Below are 20071 nucleotides of genomic sequence, written 5' to 3' on the forward strand. Positions count from 1 at the left end.
CCACTGTTTGGCCTTCAGTGGATCAGGTCCTCCCTCAAAATTTGGGGGATACTGCTATCAAAACTGCTCATACAACGGCTCCCACTAGTTCCCAACTTCCACTGGCTGAATAACTGGTGCCACTACAGGTGGCACAATAGGTGTAGCACTCCCTGATAGAGCCTGCTGTCACAGAAGACAGATTTGTTCATCTTGGCTCTGAAGTCGCTCTTGCATCTCTACCATAATCTCCTGCCAGTTCTCAGGGACTGGCGGAGGGATCTGGCCCTGGTCTTCATCTCTAGTCTCAGATCTAGTGCCAGCTAGTCGCGTAGATTTTCTTGGACGCATAGCTATCCAAGTTAATCTGCATTCAACGACTCGGTAATCAAACCATGATGACAGGGTAAAAGCCTTTCCAAAATCCACCAATGGAACACAATCAATCACAAACAATCAAGATATGACAGTTCATCTAAATACTCGTCCACATTCACCAGCAATGCTAATAAGCACGCCCCAACATTACCACACAACAGTCAAGATATAGACATCCATCCATATATTCATCCATATATAAGTAATATACAACTAATCATTTCAAATATTCATTTACATGCATAGCAATGCTAATAAGCACGCTTCAATATTGTCACACAACAGTCAAGGGCCAGGTCCAATCAGTGTCTCATGCTTCCTATTAGTCATACAAATAATTACAATTAGGATTCTCTCCAATCACTTAAACATATAACCACATATACACATTTATCAAACCCTGAGTCGAGCTTGTCTTTAGCGGCGAATGTACATGTCCAGCCAGTCTTCAGGAACCCACAAACCTAGGATGCTCTGATACCAAGTTGTGACGCCCTGGATAGCCAAGACCGTTACACTGTGTATTTATAAAGGTGCAAGACTTGTTAACTAAGTTAATTAGTTGAAAACGTGTTTCTAAGACCATTAGTGAGCTAGGGTTAAAAGGTTTTGGTCATAAAAGATACATTCTATATAAATAAATGATTTGTACATGGGATCCCAAAAGAAATAACGTTTGATGGACAGTTTACAAAATTTTTCCAGAGTATATACATCAATTGGACACTCTAAGGCCAAAATAGACATTTAAGGTCCTCATGTTCCTGTCCCTCCCTCAATTGTGGCGGCTAAGCAGCTAATCATGTACATTCCGCCTCTAGAGCTTTCCAAATTAGGGCTGATCAAGTTTACCCTTGCTTTTACCTGCACCATGTAGCACCCATGAGCCAAGGCCCAACAAGAAAACCATAACATCATAGCACAAACAATGACAATAACCAAATAATCTTTAAGCATAATCATATATTCAGTAGACAATGACATTCACAAAATCAATAAACATAACCAGCAAATCCACAAACCAAAACTCAGATATTCAGCATATTATATTCGTCAATTAACAACAACAACAAAATCATATAACAACCAGGGTCGACACCTTAGGTCGCACCCTCTATTTACGACACTGACTCTGGTCCGCTTAAACCGAGCTCAGTGAATATTAAGCTATCCTCAGCTACTAGTGGCTGAGCCACGCCCTGTGCGCCAATATAAACTCCGGCACTCTTAGGCCATTTGTTTTACATTTACATGGCATAATACCATCTTACATAATGCATACAAGAATAGGGAGCCCTTAGTCCCGTTATAAACTCACAACGGGTGCAGTTTTCTTACCTTTAATACCAAGTGTTCTGATTACGAAGGATGACCCTTGAGCACGATCCATTTTCTAAGCCCTAGCTTATTCCTAGTCACAACCAAGATAAGGGATTCCATTAATAATAATTTTATAAAGGTTTCCAGACCAAGTTCTAGCCTCTGGAACATCGAATTCCACCAAACACGGTAGTGAAATCGATCCCGAGCACCCTAGGTTAGGTTCCTGCGCCTAAAACTCCCTTAAGGAAAAAATGTCCTTAAGAGTCGCAACCCAAGCTCTCTATGTCGCGGCCCGCCCCTATCCAGAGGCCCAGCCTCACCAAATAACAGACACAGGCCGCGGCCCAACACTCTCCATGCTGCCGTCCACCCTTCTTCCTTAGCTCCCATCTATTCCAGTGGGCCGCGACACACCAAGAACTGAGTCGCGGCCCGACCCCTTCAATCCCAGAAAACTCAACATTTTTAACAATCAATCCTCACTCAAATCAACCCAAAACCATCCTAATGATACAATTCAACTATCCTAAACATCTTATCATGTTTCCAGCAGCATAACCCAACAAAAACCTAGCTTAGAAACTCATCAAAATCTCACTTTAATCCTTGAAACCCATAATCTCATAAACCCCTTAGAACAGCCAGAAATTCCAGAATTCAAATGCTAAACTTTAAATGAAAGCTTACCTTCACTGAAGAACCAATCCACCAATTAGTTGCTGAGCTAATTCCCAAATCCTTAGCCCAAATTTAATCTTCAAATTCATGAACCCAAAAATACTTAGAACCCAGCCCAAAGCTACATAATTAAATGACCAAGAATGTGATTCAAGTCTTACCTCAACTTCTGATTGAATTCCTTAGCTAAAACAGAGTTAAACTCCAGGGTTCCAACTCAAATCTCTGAGTTTCTAGCCAAATTCCCCTTTTGTTTTAGTAGCTTCCTTGAGAGAGAAAGAGATAGAGGAAAAGAGGCTCAATTTAGGTGTTTCTAGCTATTCCCTTATTTGTTTTATCTTACTTAAGTTAATCCTAAAGCTCGGGGTACCAAAAAAATGTTCCTGAGGGAAAAATGGTAAATTTCCCCAGTATTCCCTCCTAAGCCTCCTAACCTCAAATATATTTCAAATTATTTACTTCCATAGACCAATCATCCAAATAATTGTGTAATACCCAAAATACCCCTTGACTCGCCCCGAGTCAAGTATTGGGTCCTGTTGTGACTTTCCTGCTAACTGACTCCCTAGGATCGCCTCAAGCCGCATGCTACAAATATATCCACATAATAATATGGTCTTCATAATTATAACATATAATCACATTTATGCCCTCAACGGGCTAAAATTACAAATACACCCCTTTAAGCTAAACAGGGCCTACATGCATCCTAATACTCTTAGACACGCATTTCATATATCCATATAATCATATAAGCATGCTTATCATGGAATCATGCATTAAATCATTTAATTCACACATGAACCAATTATGCCTCCCCAGCATACTAATCAAGGCCCTTAAGCCTTATTAGTGATTTTTGGGTCGTTACAACTATCCCCTCCTACTGAGAATTTCGTCCTCAAAATTTACCTGAATAACTTGGGATATTGATTCTGCATCTCTTACTCAAGCTCCCAGGTCGCCTCCTCAACCCTACTATTCCTCCACAACGCTTCGGAATTGTGTTATTCCGTAGAACCTTATCCTTTTGATCTAAAGTTTGAACCGGTCGTTCCTCATAGGATAAATCTGTTTGCAATTCCAAGTCCTCATACTTCAACACATGTGTCGTATCTGAGACGTACTTCCGCAACATAGAAACATGGAATACGTCATGAACTCCTGACAATGACGGTGGAAAAGCCAACCTGTAAGCTACCTGTTCAATCCTTTCTAGAATCTCGAAAGGTCCAATGAATGGGGGCTCAGCTTGCCCTTCTTCCCAAATCTCCTCACTCCACACAGTGGTGATACTCGCAAAAACACGTGGTCCCTAACCTGGAACTCCATGTCTCTACGCTTAGGGTTAGCATAGCTTTTCTGTCTACTCTGTGAAGCGAGCATCCTAGCTTGGATCTTCTCAATAGCTTCATTTGTCTTCTGGACCATGTCCCACCCCAAATACTTCCTCTCACCCATCTCATCCCAATAAATGGGCAACCTACACTTCCTTCCATAGAACATCTCATATGGAGCCACTCCAATCGTGGACTGATAACTGTTGTTATATGAAAATTCAATCAGCGGGAGATACTTACTCCAAGATCCCTCGAAGTCAATCATACACGCCCTAAGCATATCCTCCAACACCTGAATCATCCTCTCAGACTGTCCATCAGTCTGAGGATGAAAGGTTGTGCTAAACTTCAACTGAGTCCCTATGGCTTTCTGCAAACTACCCCAAAACTTGGAGGTGAAGATAAGATCTAGGTCTGACACAATAGACTTAGGAACCCCATGGATACGTACAATCTCCCTAAGATACAATTATGCATACTGATCAACGATATAAGTTGACTTCACTGGAAGAAAATGAGCTGATTTGGTGTATCTGTCCACCATCACACACACCGATTCATAAAGCCCCACAGTCCTGGGTAAAACTCCCACAAATTCCATTGTAACATCCTCCCATATCCACTCAAGAATACCCAATGGCTGAAGCAACCCCGCTGGTCACTGATGCTCAAGTTTCACCTGCTGGCAGGTCAAACATCTGGCCCCGTACTCCACTACATCCTTCTTAATCCTAGGCCACCAATATAATGTTCGTAGATCCTATTACATCTTCATGGTACCCAGATGAAGTGAGTACGACGTAGTATGGGACTCATCTAGTATCAACTATAACAAAAATCTGCCCCTAATGACGTAGCATACCAACCTTAGAAATAGAATAGTCCTTAGCTACCCCCGCTAAGACATTCTCCCCAATCTCTTGTAACTGCATATCTACCAATTGACCCTCCTTGATCTGCTCTAATAGGGTTGACTGTAAGGGAACATTGGCTAATTGGCCCACCACCAGTTCTATCCTTGCCCTAGTCATCTCATCAGGCAACTCTCTAGAAATCTGAACATAACTAAATGACTGCCTCGAGCCCCTCCGCCTCAATGCATCCACCACTACATTGTCTCTCCCTGGGTGGTAAAGAATGTCACAGTTATAGTCCTTTACCAACTCTAACCAATGCCCCTGTCTCATGTTGAGATCCTTTTGGGTAAAGAAATACTTCAAACTCTTGTGATCAGTGTATATCTCCCACTTCTCCCCATACAGGTAATGTCTCCATACCTTCAACGCGAATACCACTGCTGCTAATTCCAGATCATGGGTAGGATACCGCTGCTCATACTCCTTCAACTGTTGTGATGCATAAGCTATAACCTTCTCATTCTGCATCAACACACAGCCCAAACCTAATGTTGATGCATCACAATATACTAAAAACTTTCCTTCCTACGAAGGAAGACTCAGCAAAGGTGCAGTAATAAGTCGTCGCTTCAATTCTTAGAAACTGTTCTCAAACTTCTCTGACCAAATGAACTTCTGATTCTTCCATGTCAATTCCATCATCGGTGCAGAAATCTTCGAAAACCCTTCCACAAACCGTCAATAGTAACCTGCTAACCCGAGAAAACTCTGAACCTCCGAGGCATTCCTTGGCCTTGACCAATCACTCACAGCCTCTACCTTAAATGAATCCACCTTGATCCCATCCGCGATGACTATGTGTCTAAGAAAGGTCACTTCTGGTAGCCAAAACTCACACTTTTTAAACTTGTCATATAACCGATGTTCCCTTAACCTCAGCAAGACCTGTCGAAGATGTTGGATGTTGCTCATGCTCTACCTTTGAACTAGAGTACACTAAGATGTCGTCGATGAAGACAATGATGAACTGATCCACGAAGTCCTTGAACACCCTATTCATTATGTCCATAAAGGCTGCTGGGGCATTGGTCAAACCAAACGACATGACCAGAAACTCTTAGTGCTCATACCTCGTTTGGAAGGCCTTCTTCGGTATATCCTCATCCTTGATCCTCAGGTGGTGATAGCCAGATCGAAGATCAATCTTTGAGAACACCGTCTTTCCCTGCAGCTAATCAAACAAGTCATCGATCCTTAGTAGAGGGTACTTATTCTTGATGGTCAACTTGTTCAATTCTCTGTAGTTTATACACATCCTCAAAGCCCCGTCCTTCTTCTTTACAAACAAAACCTGAGTACCCCATGGTGAGTAGCTAGGCCTGATGAACCCCAAATCCAAAAGTTCCTGTACCTGTATCTTCAATTCATTCAACTCAATTGGTGCCATCCTTTATGGTGCCCTTGACATTGGTTCTGTCCCCGGTGCTAACTCAATAACAAACTGAACCTCCCTGTGCGGCGGCAGTCCTGGTAGATCCTTAGGAAATACATCCAAGAATTCACAAACCAATCTAGTCTTTCTCAGCCTTGCTGGTAAAACTCTAGTAGTATCCACCACACTAGCCTGAAAACCTATACATCCTCCCTGTAATAAATCTCTGGCTCTTAATGCTGAGATCATGGGTACATGGGGTCTACATACCGTACCCACAAACACAAAGGTATCCTCTCCCTCAGGCTCAAAAGTCACCATTTTTTTCCTGCAATCAATAGTAGCCCCATATTTGACCAGCCAATCCATGCCCAAGATCATGTGAAAGTCCTCCATATCTAGCTCAATCAAATCTACAAAAATCTCTCTACTATCAACCATCACTGGCAATGCCCTAATCCACCTTCTAGAAACTACCAGTTCCCCAGTAGGCATTATAGTCCCACACTACAAGAAAAAATTCTTTTAATAACACCAAAAATGTGTTATCAAAACATACCATAACACTTTTTGATGTGTTAAGACCGACTATGTTATCGTAAGTCAGGGTACTTTACATAACACTTTATCATTGTTATATAGATGCGTTATTATACTGCCAACGATAAAACAATTTCTGTGTTATTTTAATAAATAGATAAGTGTTTAATTATGTTATAGTCGATTATATAACACATTTCAATACTTATAAATTTGTGTTATACTACACTTTAGTATAACATTTTTTTTGTGTTATACTACACTTTAGTATAACACAGTTTTTATGTTATACTATACTTTAGTATAACACATTTTTTGTGTTATACTACACTTTATTATAACACATTATTTGTGTTATACTACACTTTAGTATAACACATGTGTTATATTAGCTTAGAGAAACATAATCTTTTTTTACTTACACATAACTAGGAAAACAAATATGAAAGTTGAAGCCAAATAAGGTAACATAAATAGATTTTTATTAATTACTCAAATGTAATTACAATATTTAGTCTACTAGTCTAGGCTTAAGAAATCATATTACAACATAATTTATGCCAAATTCAGATTCCTTTATCACTAAATACAAAACAAGAAATGTATACAAAAATTAGTGAAATACATTCTTCCATTCTAAAGGCCTCAACTACAAATGTTGTCAAGAAATGATCCAAAGAAATCATCTCAATATACCTGCACATTGTAAAAAAAAAGTCCTTTTATTATTAAGAACATAAGACTTAAGCTAGTTTCCACCTGTAAGCATATAAAGTTTAAATTATATTTGTAATAACTCCAAAACTTGATGAAACAGCAGGGTATAACAAGATGTACTACCATGCAAAACAACGACTGAAGCAACAAAACATGCAACTTAAAACAAGGCTTGTGAAATGTATCAAGATAACAAATATATCATTCTCAATGATCAAAAAGTACGTGAGTAAGAATTGATTCTAGAACTCTAAATTCTGTCAATATATCCCAAAAAAAATTAAAGAATAAAAATAGAATCACACTTTGACTTCTTATACAACAATGTCATAAAGAAAAACAATAAAATAAAAATGCACCTGGAAACTTCTTTAGCATCTTTAATATAAGGTTTAGCCCAATTTCTGCAATAAAACTAAAAATAAATTCTGTCAATATATCCACTGTGTGATCGCTGCCATCACACACACATAAGAGTACTTAATAAAAAATGAATTGGATAAAATGATCTCTGTAAATGTACCAGAGATATGGGACTTTATTATTTATAGCTGAATAGTACAAAGATACAAAGAGAGGGAAAAAGGAGCTGGAAACCAAGAAGTGATTAACAGGAAACTAACTACACTAATCTACTAACTATAGATGAACCTATATTACAGTTAGAGCTAACTAACTACATGTGCAAAAGTATTTGAAAACCACATGCATATAGTTAACTCATAGTATTTAGAAATAACATGAATGTTAAATTCTGCAAAACTGAGAATCCATACAAATTTCTTTACTTGGCTGTGAGATTCATCAATATTTCTTTACATTATAGTCAAATCCCTGCATATTCAAACCTAGCCAGGTTTTCTGCAATTTCAATTGTTAAATAATAATAACTCAATTATTAATATTATTATAGTTGAAAAAAAACACACTATCCCAGAACAGAGTAAAAGTTCTTGCCACCACAACAACAAACTTACAGTCTTTTCTTAAATGATACATTGAAAACTTCAAAAGAAGAAAATGGAAAACTAAGATAAATACTTATCTATTTTAGTTCAATAAGATAAGAGAGCTATCAAGAAAGAGCTAGGGAATTGTCAGATGAACAATAAAATAAGAGAGCTATCAAGAAAATCTAAGACCATAACATCACCGAACTAAAGTTCAACACCACAGAAAGATATACCTGCTGCCGCCGTGAAGTTGAGAACCCCACTAGCCAGCCTCGCGCCCAGCCACCGTCCCTGCCCAGCCCCTCCCTGTACATCATTAAAACACAAACTTGTTCCACTTTATGAGCTTCCAATGCTTCGAGTTTGCTCCTTTCAAGATCACTTTGAATTTTTGTGATGCTCTCAGATTTTGTTTCAATAGTTCCCAATATGTCTTCCATCTGCTTTTCCACATCTTCAAAAGCTGCATGAGCAACTTCCTGGTAGTATAAATTATAAGGCAAATGGTTATCTATTAGTGTGTCAATATACTGATGTTGAAAGTCGTAATATAAATTATTAACCTCACCTTTTCACTCAAAAGCTTATTCTCGGTAGATGCAACTTCAAGTTTTCCCTTGTGCTCAATAAGTTGTTTTTCCCAAGGTTCCAATTCAACACCAACTTTTGCAAGCTCGGAGCAGTGTCTCTCTGTTTGAACTACTTGTCAATCAATCAAATTGAAAAATATATTAGACAATGAGTTGCCCAACCACATCATCTCTAAGATTGCTGCATAAAGTGAATATATGTTCTTTTACACTAATATCTGAGGTATAAACGCAAAATCATATACAACAACATGATTGATTATAAACGAAATCCACAACAACATGATTGATTATAAATGAAATCCACAACAACATGATTTATTATAATGATGGGAGGATTAAATCGAACCCATTAAACTTGAAATCAAATCAAACTAGCTCACTTCTCTACATTGTATGACTTGATATGCCACTTAAGTGACAGCTAATGTGACAATTCTTTTATTCCAAGAAGTTCAAAATTTTGGTAATTCAGTTGGTACATTAGCTACCATAGAAGCCAATCTATATTGTCTTCACTACTCTCATTCGGGGTTAAGAGAATCAGTAAATTTCAACTTAGTATCAAGATGATAATTATAAATAGAACAACTTACCTAGCAGATTTATAATGGAACAAACAGAACAGCCAAATTGAATGGATTATAGGACCATTTGAAAAAGATACACAGTTGCCAACTTTCTTCACATATAAGGCAAAAGGGTTACTATTTAATTTAGAAACAAGATTGCAAAACTGAAGTTTAAAAACATCAATATAAAAAATTCCATAGACGAGCCTATGTGCCATGCTAAAAATCTAGCCCCCGACAATGACATGACAAATTCAAATGAGTAATTCATCCCAGAAAAGAGAGCAATAAATATATATATATTTTAAAAAGAAATCCTGATCAAAAGCAGGGTAGAGAGCAGCTTTACTATTTTTACCAAAATTTGAAGCCACCAGGGGGTAGGGTAGGCTGGTTTGCTCCAAAAGGAAAACCTTGTTGAGTTCCATCCCCGTTATCTTGGATGTTTTGCTCCTCATCTTCTTCTTCTGCCCAATATCTCTCCAAGATCTTCACAGCCTTCTCATAAATCTCATGGTTGTCGTGGTTCTGAAGATTCTCGATTTTATCCAATCCTTCACATTCATCAATTGCCTGACCATATATATTGACTCCACCATTTAGTCCCATTTCTTTGTCTGCCTCACCCACCTTTAGAATGTTCTCCAGACCCTCAAGGCATACAGTTACAATCCTTGTGTCTGGACAGTTTAGGAGATCACAGAGTGGGCCGATACAACCTTGGCTAATAAGAAATCTGCAAGGCAATGTCCATGTTAGTTAAATGTCATGCCAAATGCATTACAACTATAATAGCTATATATTAGATGAATCTTTCTACAACAGAAGTGCATCAGGACCAGAAGTTCTTATATCTATATATATATATATTAAATTACACGAGTCAACTCAAATTTTATATATTTTCTCTTTTTTTTTTGGTTGTAACAGAAGTGCAGGTGTAAACAAGAAAGGAAGCACAAGTATATACTGGATTTGTTCATGAGATCCACCAAAAGTGGCATTAGAGATGGCCCATGCAGCCTCCTTTTTTATATCGAACTCTGAATGTTGGAGAAGATGTACAAGCGGGTGAATGATATTGGCCTCAATTACAGCCTGCAAAACCGAATTTAACAGAAAAAATTACAAGCCGATCATCGTACTGGGAGTTAAATTAGGCCAAAATAGTCACCATAATTGACAGCTTGGACTCTCCCAAGGTGCCAAAACCCACCACCCATGTGTTAAAGGGACGGGAAAGAAAAAGAAAACACTAAGTTTATATAAATTGCAATACTACCCAGAAGAATGGTAATGGAACAAAAATATGGATCTCTTGAAGAGAAAAGTGTGTATATATATATAAACAACCCTGTACGTAAAAACAGAGTAAAACAAAAAATAATGAAGCCTGGCAAATCTTTTTTTTTTCCATCAATGATTCAATGTCAGAAGCTTCTCTCTTTTTCCTTAGTGAGCTTGGTAGGTTATGTGACTTTAATACCTAAACTTCCCCATCTAGAAGTTGTGCCATTACAATAAGATTCATCAGTTTGGAATCAAGGTTAATTGACCAACAAAAGATACATTGGAAACTAGATGATTAAAGTTTGGATTCATTATCTCTCATCATTCTTAAACAAACTTAAGTTTGACAAAAATATAAGTAAAACTTCGAGATAGAATTTAATACCTGTATTTGAGCTTTATTACCAGCAGTAATATTTGAGATCGTCCAACAAGCTTCATTCTTTATGCTCTTTTTATGGTTTTGTGTAAGGAGTTGAAAGAGGCAAGGGAGCATTTGATTGTCAATTACAAACTGGAAAATTACAAAGCAGGTTATTCTATTGATATGTTTAAGCAGGGAAGCAGAAATCATTCGATTGATAATTACCAAAAAAGCAAGGAGCTAAGACCCTGGAAGTTTAATATATACTATTTTAAATGTAATTACTTTACACAATCTAAAGATTATAACAATGTAATCAAATCACCGGTAAAAAGATAACTGATTTGTGGCATTAACTTTACCAAAATTAGCACCAAAAAGGTACTATTTCCATAATAACTTGCATTAGGTAAACTTTTAAGGAACTTAAATATAAGTTTATAAATAATGCCAAAAGAACAGAAAAGTCAACACATCATCTAGGAAACAAATTGACCACAAGTTTATTAAACAACAATAAAACAATTACCCAGCAGAGCAGACTACAGAAAGAAACTGGACAGTGCATGGCTTATGTGTGGTTAATACCTGAGTCTGAGAATCATCACCAGTGACAATATTACCCACAGCCCGAAGAGAAGGTACAAGAACTGTAAGCGATGGATGCCTTTAAAATAAATTATTATGAAAAGAAACGATGTTAGATAGAGAAACGAGAAACCTAGGCCAATAACAATGCCTAAAACTAGCACAAATAGAAACAACAAGCATATACAGACAAATAACATACTAATATATGTTCTCATAATTACTTTTTTTATTATTATTTTTTGTAAACCCCACTTTGTCAAAAAAGAAACATATGGTTAAGAATTATTTCATGAAAACATATGGTTATAAAGTTTACAAGTAAGAAGAACTTACATCAGAAGTTCCACAAGCCGTGGACAGACACCTGATTCAATCACAGCCTGTATTTTGTCGTTGGGGCCATCTGAGAGATAAGAAAGAGCCCAGCAGGCATCCGTCAAAACTTCTTCATCATTCAGGAAAATAAGCTGCCGAAGAACTGGTAATGCAGGCTTAACCTGAGAGGCACCAAGATAAGCATTATTAACGATAAATACATTACCATGGTAAGCATTCAACCGCATAGTGCACAGAAATGATACTACCAGACATCTCTAAATGATAAAAAAATTAAAATTAAAAATAGAGAAGTGCAACCACCTGATCAAATGGTGTAGGAGGCTTGCCACGGCAGAAGTTAGATAAAGTCCACGTAGCATTCCTTAGCATGGATAGCTTCGAGTGCTCATTTAATTGAGCTAACAAAGGAACAAGAGCCCCGTGACTAAGAACAAGATCCCTACAACTTGGTGAGTCACCAAAAACATTACCTAAAGCCCATACAGCCTGTTCATGACGAGAATGTGTGTATAGAAGATCAGAATTGTAGTACACAGAAAAATTGAAAGTTAACACAAAAAGGGCAGAATAATTAAGCAACAGGAAACCTTTAGAATATAACAAACAAGAGTTATCATTAAAAAATTTACAAATAAATTAGCCCAAGAAGATTATTGCCAGAAAATGTAAGTGATCAATTAAGTTTGACAATATCAGAAAAAACATAATTCATAAATAGTTAAAACAGTTGAGAAATATTTGTTGCAACTCACAATAGGTAAAGTGAATAGAAAGCTACCTGCTCTCTGACATCGTCACTGCCAGAACTAAGAAGTTGCACAAACATGGGGACAACACCATGATTGATAACAGCCCGTGTATGCTCTGATGTTCTAGATGCAACATTGGTCAAAGCCCATGCAGCCTCAAACTGCAATTATAATAGTGTTAGGCCAAGCATCCATCTATCTCCTTTAAAAATTAATCTGACTGAAACAGAAAATATTAAAATTAAGCAAAAACAACAAGGTGCTCCTACTTGCAATTGAGGAACTTCATTCCTTCCAAGAAACTCAACAAACTGAGGCACCACACCTGGCTTAATAACTTCATCAATTGGAGGGCTGCGCTCTGCATAAAATACAAACCAAAGTAAGAACTAAATGGATATACTCCTAATAGTTCAAGCATAGAGATTATGACCAGCTCCCCTACCAATTGATAATAGCTTTCTAAACTGAGTAGTTGCCTCTAATTGTAAAGCAGAATCATCAGACCATACTCCTTGAACCATCGCAGGAATACTTTCCAACTGCTCAGAAAACACTGATTAAAAACATTGAACATAACGATCCAATCAAAAAGCAACAAGAGAAAATGATAAAAGTCAACTCTCTGAAAACATCTCATAAATGGATGTTTTTAATCAATTGTTTGCCACATCATTTATTTCTCACTCAAACAAAACACGAATGCTTAACGAATACTTGGAAATAAACCTTGGCAATGGTCGACAAACCATATCTCCAAATTATTAGTCTTATCTATCATCTCAAAACCTCATTTCAAAAAGTAGTTTCAAGCTTTTAGCTTGACACTAACTTGAGCTAGACATTTAGCCTCTCCAAAAACAAAAATATATTATATTACAATAATGAAACCATGAATTTCAAACTTGTCTTTTCAAATGCAACAGGAAAAAAAAAAAAACAGCTATTGAACCTTCAGTTTCACTCTCCATCCCTTTTTCCCAAACAATCAAGAGCTAAACCCATATACTAACGCAGAAAAAGACAACCCCACAAAATCGGCGTTCCCATTTCAATGGCATTTGGAAATTGAATTCAAGTTTCAAATCAATAAAGGAAAACAGAAACCCTTCTCCTATCAATCATACTGAACGATTTGTTTTAAAAATAACAACAATCCAAGGTTCGTACTTCCATTTCGGATTTGAAAAATACCTAATTGGGACGGAGAAAAGTGGAAAATGGAAACTAAAATCAATCAACATCGGGATTTGAAAAATAATCAAAAACCATTTATTCAAATGCAAATATGAATCGAAATTCTCGAAATGGGGAACGTACCCTCTTCTCCAAAAAGGCTGCATTCTAACTGCCTTTCTCCATGCCAAGAGCAAACAATACAGCAAAACTAGTATGAACTCAAAATCTAAAGAAAGGGTCTCAAGAGACTTGCAATGTACGCCCACTGCTTCCAGTGAGACATCAGTTATCTTAGCACAAGCAGCAATACCAGGAGCTTTCAATGAATTCCCACAACCAAGAGCTAATTCTACTAAACCCGCATTTGTTAAGGCCTCGCAAAATCGCAAATTTAAATCCCCAAGCTGCTTACAAGACTGTCCAACTGCAGCTAGACCATGATCTCCAACATAGCAACCCTTAAAGAAAACCATACCAAAATGATATGTCACAAAAACTTGGGAAAAATGAGGTAAACGATGAATATATTTTCATTTATTTTAACAGAAACAGATAAGACCCACTTAAAACACTTCAAATTTCAAGTACAGTAGACTAAAAAATCACCTGTAAATCTAAAGCTGTTAAAAATGAGCACTTCTTGGTGAGTGCAATTAAGCCAGAACTTGAGACGTTAGAGCACCAGATTAAGCTCAGCTTCTCATGTTTCGGAAAGCCTTCACCAAGGGCAATCAACCCAGCATCAGATAAACTACATGACTCAAATCCAACATCTTCAGGCCCATTTTTCTCAGTAGCATATAGTTGAAGAGACGAAACCACATTATTGTTATTCCCGCGCCTTCTTCCCTGTCCCCATAATCAAATAATAAACAATAAACTGGGTCATATCGTGTAATGCACCAATTTTTTTTTTATTATTTAAATTTTGTAATTTATTTTATTTAAATGTTAAGTGTGATGAATTGTTTTATTTAAATGTTGTCTATTTTATTTAGTTGTTGTTTTTCTTATTTGATTGTTTATTATTTTATTTAATTGTTAGAATTGTTTGGTATAATCTTTTGAATTTAAATTTGTTAATTGTTTGTTTGGTTAATTAATTTAATAAGTGAATAATTGTGTAACATGTTTATTTTACTATTAGTGTTACATTATAAGTGTGACAATTGGGGTAATTATGTGAGTTTGGGTTGAATGCACTAAGGTGCATGGTAGATAGTGATGCACCCTAGTGTTTTAGTGTGTGCTAATATATGGTAATAGGGTGCACATGTGTGAATTTTCTACACATTTTAAATTACCATATATTATATATAATTGATTGATTTTATTTAGATGATAGAAAAAATAAATAAAAATAAAGGAAATGGCAAGTAAGTGGGCGTGTGGTGTAGTGGGAAATGGAGTGATATTTTTTCCATTATTTTTCTAAGGTAAATAAAGTTAAATTGGATGAGGATAGACATTTTGGGAAACCACCATTTGACTCCAATCTTTTATAATAAAAGAAAAATAAAAGGAATTAAAAGAAAATAAAATGAAGAAAGGAAACTTACCTTTTTTTCTTTTATTTGGTCATTATGAGAGAATGGAAATAAAGGGGAAAGGAAAGGAAGAGGAGGGAATTCTTGTGGCTATCGTGACCTAGAGAGAGAGATAGAGAGAGAGAGAGTGTGGCGTGATAGAGAGAGAAGGAGAGGAAGAAAGAAAGGAAGAAGAAGAAGAAGGAGAAGGAGAAAGGATCAATCTTAGGGTATGGTCTTGATTTTGCTTATGTTTTTCTTTCTTCTAAATTTTTAGTATGTTGATTGAGTTGTTTTTTTTTTGACTTGTTGTTCCACTTCTTCTCCATCTTGAATTTTCAAAAGAAAAACCTCTAGGGTTTGAGCAAGGAGGTGGTCCTAGTTTTGTTCTTGATCTTACAATCAAGAGAGGTATTGAAATTCTTCCCTCATCTTTTGGGTTATGGGTATTTGACGATTGATGTTTTGGAGAGTTTATGGCTGAAAGTGATTTGTATTAATAGGATAATATGTTGTCTTGATGGAGTGTTTTCTTATAATTTTATGCATGGGTTTGTGTTGTTGGGTTTGATCTTTATGGTTGTGTAATAAGGATATGTGTAGTGATGATGAATATTTGAAATACATGAAAAGAATAGGTTATTTGTTTTTGGATGTGTTTCGGCCTAAAGAGATATTCAAAAGCATGATGGTTATTTTTATTATGTTTTATGTCAATGAAAATTTTAGAAACATGATAGGTTGTGGAAAGATCTTGTATGAAGTTATGATGGTTGTGATTTTTGGAATAATTGCATGGTAATAATGTATTGAGAATATATGTAACACAAGATCAATGGTGGTTGTTGTTCATGACTTGTGAATAAGTTCTAAGGTGAATGATGAATTATTGTATACTCATGATGTGATTAAAATGGATAAAGAGGTTAGAAGCATGCTAGGGTTTGTGTTGAAATATTGTGCATAATTGAGCATGAATTTTGTGAATATAATGAAAGGAATAAATTTTATGATTTAATGTACTTGCTGATTTTTGTACAAAAATGATGTTGTTCATGATGAGATTAATGTTTTGAGTGCTCAAATAAAGTTTGCAAATGTTTTGATGTTTTAAGAAATTTAATGTGAAGTTTAATTATGCTTTGAAATTATATTGTGTGTAAATAATTACCTACAGAATTTTTATTGAATTTTTAGAAAAATATGAGGTTTTTATATTAAATATGGTGATTTTTAAAGATAAAAATAGTTGCTGGAATTTTTGTAAGAAAATGTGAAGTGTGTTTCACTAAAATAAATTTGATGAGTTTTTGGAACAAAATTATTATCCTAAGTTATGGTAATATTGAAAAATGGTATTTTTAAATGGTATGAATGCATATTTTGATAAGTTATGATTTTTCCTTTATTTTGATTGAGAAAAATATTTAGATTCTATTTATTGTGATTTTTAAAGAAATTTAAATAGTGGCTGAAAGTTTGGTTTAAAAAGTTTAAAAATGATTATTTAATTGCCACATATCGATTTATGTTACATAAAACTAAGTCTTAAATAATTTAAATAAAACTATATTTTTCCCACACTTAAAAATATATTTTTCTCACACCATTTATGTAACACAATTAACCAATGTTAAAATTTGTTTTTTTTTCTAAAGAAACATATTAAAAATAGGTATTTTAATTAATTCCAAGTTTTTGGTTAATTCTTTGTAATTTGAGATTAATAAATGAAATTGTCACATATTTTATTTTTAAGCTAAATCAAATTATTTTATAAAATAGAATAATGTTTTGAGAAATTTAATCAACTTAGAAATTTTAAGAAAAATAAAGCATGTTATATGTCTATTAATTTTAAAACAATAAAAGTAAGAAATGTAGAATTATCGTTTTAAAAACGTCGCAATTACGCAATGTTCCCACGTATGCATGTTACATGCAAATCCACTTTTACGTCCAAAATTATGTTTATTATTCAACTATGTGGATTTTATAAAAAGATCATGCATGTAAAATAGGTAAAATGAGCATTATTCTTTTATGACTTTATGTGTAGTTAAGAATAATTGCATGTTATGTGTAACTGTTATTATGTGTCCATGGCCCATGCACACATGAGTTGTATGGGAGGGCAAAATAGTAATTTTATGAACCTAAGAAATGTTGTTATGATTATGATATAGGCTCGTTGAAAGATTGTGAAAATTTCTTAGCTTGGACCTGAGGTAAGGAAGTTAGATAGATTCTATGATTTTATGCTATGAATGGTAAGACTGTTGTATGAATGAATTGTTATGAATTATGAATGCCATAATGTGATGATATGTTGAATATGATATGTTTATGGATGTTAGATACATCCAACGAGTTACTATAGATAAAGACGTAACTCCTAGGGCGGACACGCCGATGTTATTCAAGGACCAGAGACTCTTGTTTACCTCATAAGGTGACATGGACAACTAGCGAGCCATGCTCATCATGTATGCTGTATGAATATGATTAGGGTGACATGGACAACTAGCGGGCCATGCTCATCATGTATGCTGTATGAATGTGATATGATGATATGTTACGATTACATTATGATATGCTATGATGATATGTTACGAAAATGTTATAATATGCCATGATGTTTTAGTTGAACGTTAGTGTTTGTATTTGTTGTATCCTTACTTGCTTATTGTTTGTACTTCCTTACTGGGCTTTCAGCTCACCCCCCTTACTTTCCTTCCAAGTAGCAAATAGGATTTCTTTATGGCACGCGTGGTGATGTGAGGAGTTCTATCATCGTGGAGTGTATGGCGTGGGGTAATCCTATGGACGGAAAAACGATCATCTTAGAACGCCATTTAAATTATGTTTTGTTTTAAGTGACTTTCCTAATTATGAGTGGGACTCAGTTATTTAATTATTGTTTCTTTTGAACTTTTCATAAAAATTTATGTTTTCCTTTAAAACTAATGGCGCCAACTTGCATTGTTTTAAGCAAGTCCCCACTGAGACTTTGATAATGAGTGTTATTCTTTTATAAACTATGTTATGTGAATGTTTTATAAGTATTAGTTTAGGGCGTTCTTTATATATCGATAAACAAGAACAAGCCTAGCTCGATTGGTACCACATCCGCCCTAATTCAATCCAATCATATGACCCAGAATTAGAGAAAAAAAAATTATACGAGGAGGAAACGGGTGAATCACAATCTAGAATCGGGCAGAAACTGAAGGTCAATTAGTTTGGGGTAAATAAAATATCTTACGAACTAAACGAGGAGCGTAATATTCAAGCGCTCATCAATGTGAACATTACGAACATTGAAGAATCGACGGGCAAGAAGCTTGACGAAGAGGTCAGGACTGCCGGCAGCGCCGACCCGGAGCGTGGTGCGGCTGAGGCTCTCTAGGGCTAGCCACCGCTTGCAGACGAGGGAACATGCATCACGTCTGGGTTTAGAATCAAGCAGGATTTAAAGCTTTGGAAATAAAAAAATAGAGGCAAATAAAAAAGTAAAAAGTAGAAGATAATTTGGCTCCAAAATTTTGGTACCGCCAATTTTGGTACTGCCCATTTTTTTTTCCCACGTGTTATTTTATTATTTGATGTATTATAATACTTTTTCAATACTATTATATTCATGTGTTATGGAAAGGGGTATTTGGTGTAGTGCCAAACCCCGCAGTACGGTACTCACTAGGTCTACACAATCTATCATTCACCTTACTAGAAACAAATGCATGTGTAGCACCAGATTCAATCAATACAGTAAAATGAGAGCTAGCACTAGAAAGCTGAACTGTCACCACCGAGGGACAAGCCTCGACCTCTGCTTGTGTCAAGGTGAACACTCGAGCGGGAGTCAAGATTTCCACCTTCCCTGCTTTCCCCTTCTTCACTATTGGGAAATCCTTCTTGAGGTGTCCCACTGTCCTGCACACAATGCAAGCCCTGGCCAGACACTCGCTCTGATGGCGTCACTACAACAACTTTTAGTATACATTACATTAAAAAATTACACATATTTAAAAGTGTTATTAATAGATGATTAAAAAAAACACGGAAAAAAACTTTTTGTGCCATATGAAATATACCTCTAGGCGCAAAATGAAATTTTTTTTGGGTCTGATTTGTCTCAGCCAAAATTTAATCCCTAAACCTAAGATACCAAAACAATTTCTCTCAGCATCCATTGCCACCTCTCTGCCTCTCTTTCTCACATTCACTCTCTCTCACACACATATCCTTTCTCACTCTCGTCTCATCTCATCTATCTTTGCCTCACGACGTCTATACGAGCTTCCGGAGTTCTATCTTTGCCTCACGACATCTCGCCAACTATCTCAAGTTCTATTCTCCTCTGCTTACATTTTTTTAAGGTACGATACCATTACTTTCACTCCCAAAAGTAAATATTTGATAATACATATTGTTGGTTGAATTGCTTACTTTTGCTCCCACGACTCGTATTCTCCTCTCCTTTTCTTTTTCATAGTTGCAGTTGGTTTGATAAAACAAAATTTTGGCTGATGTGAATTTTACTATATTTAGTAATGTATTCTAATTTATGAAAAAAAATGGTTGGTTTCATGTCTGGTCTGGTTAATTCGTAAAGGCTATAAATTTGTATGTAATGGTGATATTAACACTGTATATTTGGGTCACAGAAAAATG

General features: G+C 35.9%; 2 protein-coding genes across 2 annotated transcripts; both read right to left on the reverse strand.

The window, feature by feature from the left end:
* Positions 1 to 7000: 7000 nt before the first annotated feature.
* LOC133831070 (uncharacterized) lies at positions 7001 to 8672 on the reverse strand. The gene is made up of 3 exons (XM_062261239.1): positions 8431 to 8672; positions 7604 to 7659; positions 7001 to 7223 (listed from the first exon to the last, which is right to left on the reverse strand). Exons 1-3 carry the CDS (start codon positions 8635 to 8637, stop codon positions 7094 to 7096), a joined length of 393 nt encoding a protein of 130 aa, XP_062117223.1. The 5' UTR covers positions 8638 to 8672; the 3' UTR covers positions 7001 to 7093.
* On the reverse strand, positions 8539 to 19590 carry LOC133832753 (importin subunit alpha-4-like). Its single transcript, XM_062263060.1, has 16 exons — positions 19566 to 19590; positions 19247 to 19377; positions 14478 to 14720; positions 14132 to 14329; positions 14013 to 14036; positions 13138 to 13234; positions 12962 to 13053; positions 12722 to 12853; positions 12244 to 12429; positions 11938 to 12101; positions 11602 to 11680; positions 11035 to 11163; positions 10330 to 10457; positions 9718 to 10095; positions 8766 to 8896; positions 8539 to 8676 (listed from the first exon to the last, which is right to left on the reverse strand). Exons 1-15 carry the CDS (start codon positions 19588 to 19590, stop codon positions 8851 to 8853), a joined length of 2052 nt encoding a protein of 683 aa, XP_062119044.1. The 3' UTR covers positions 8539 to 8676; positions 8766 to 8850.
* Between the last annotated feature and the right edge of the window lie 481 nt (positions 19591 to 20071).

Source organism: Humulus lupulus, chromosome 4, assembly GCF_963169125.1.
Source record: "Humulus lupulus chromosome 4, drHumLupu1.1, whole genome shotgun sequence".
In the NCBI taxonomy this organism is placed as follows: Eukaryota; Viridiplantae; Streptophyta; class Magnoliopsida; order Rosales; family Cannabaceae; genus Humulus; species Humulus lupulus.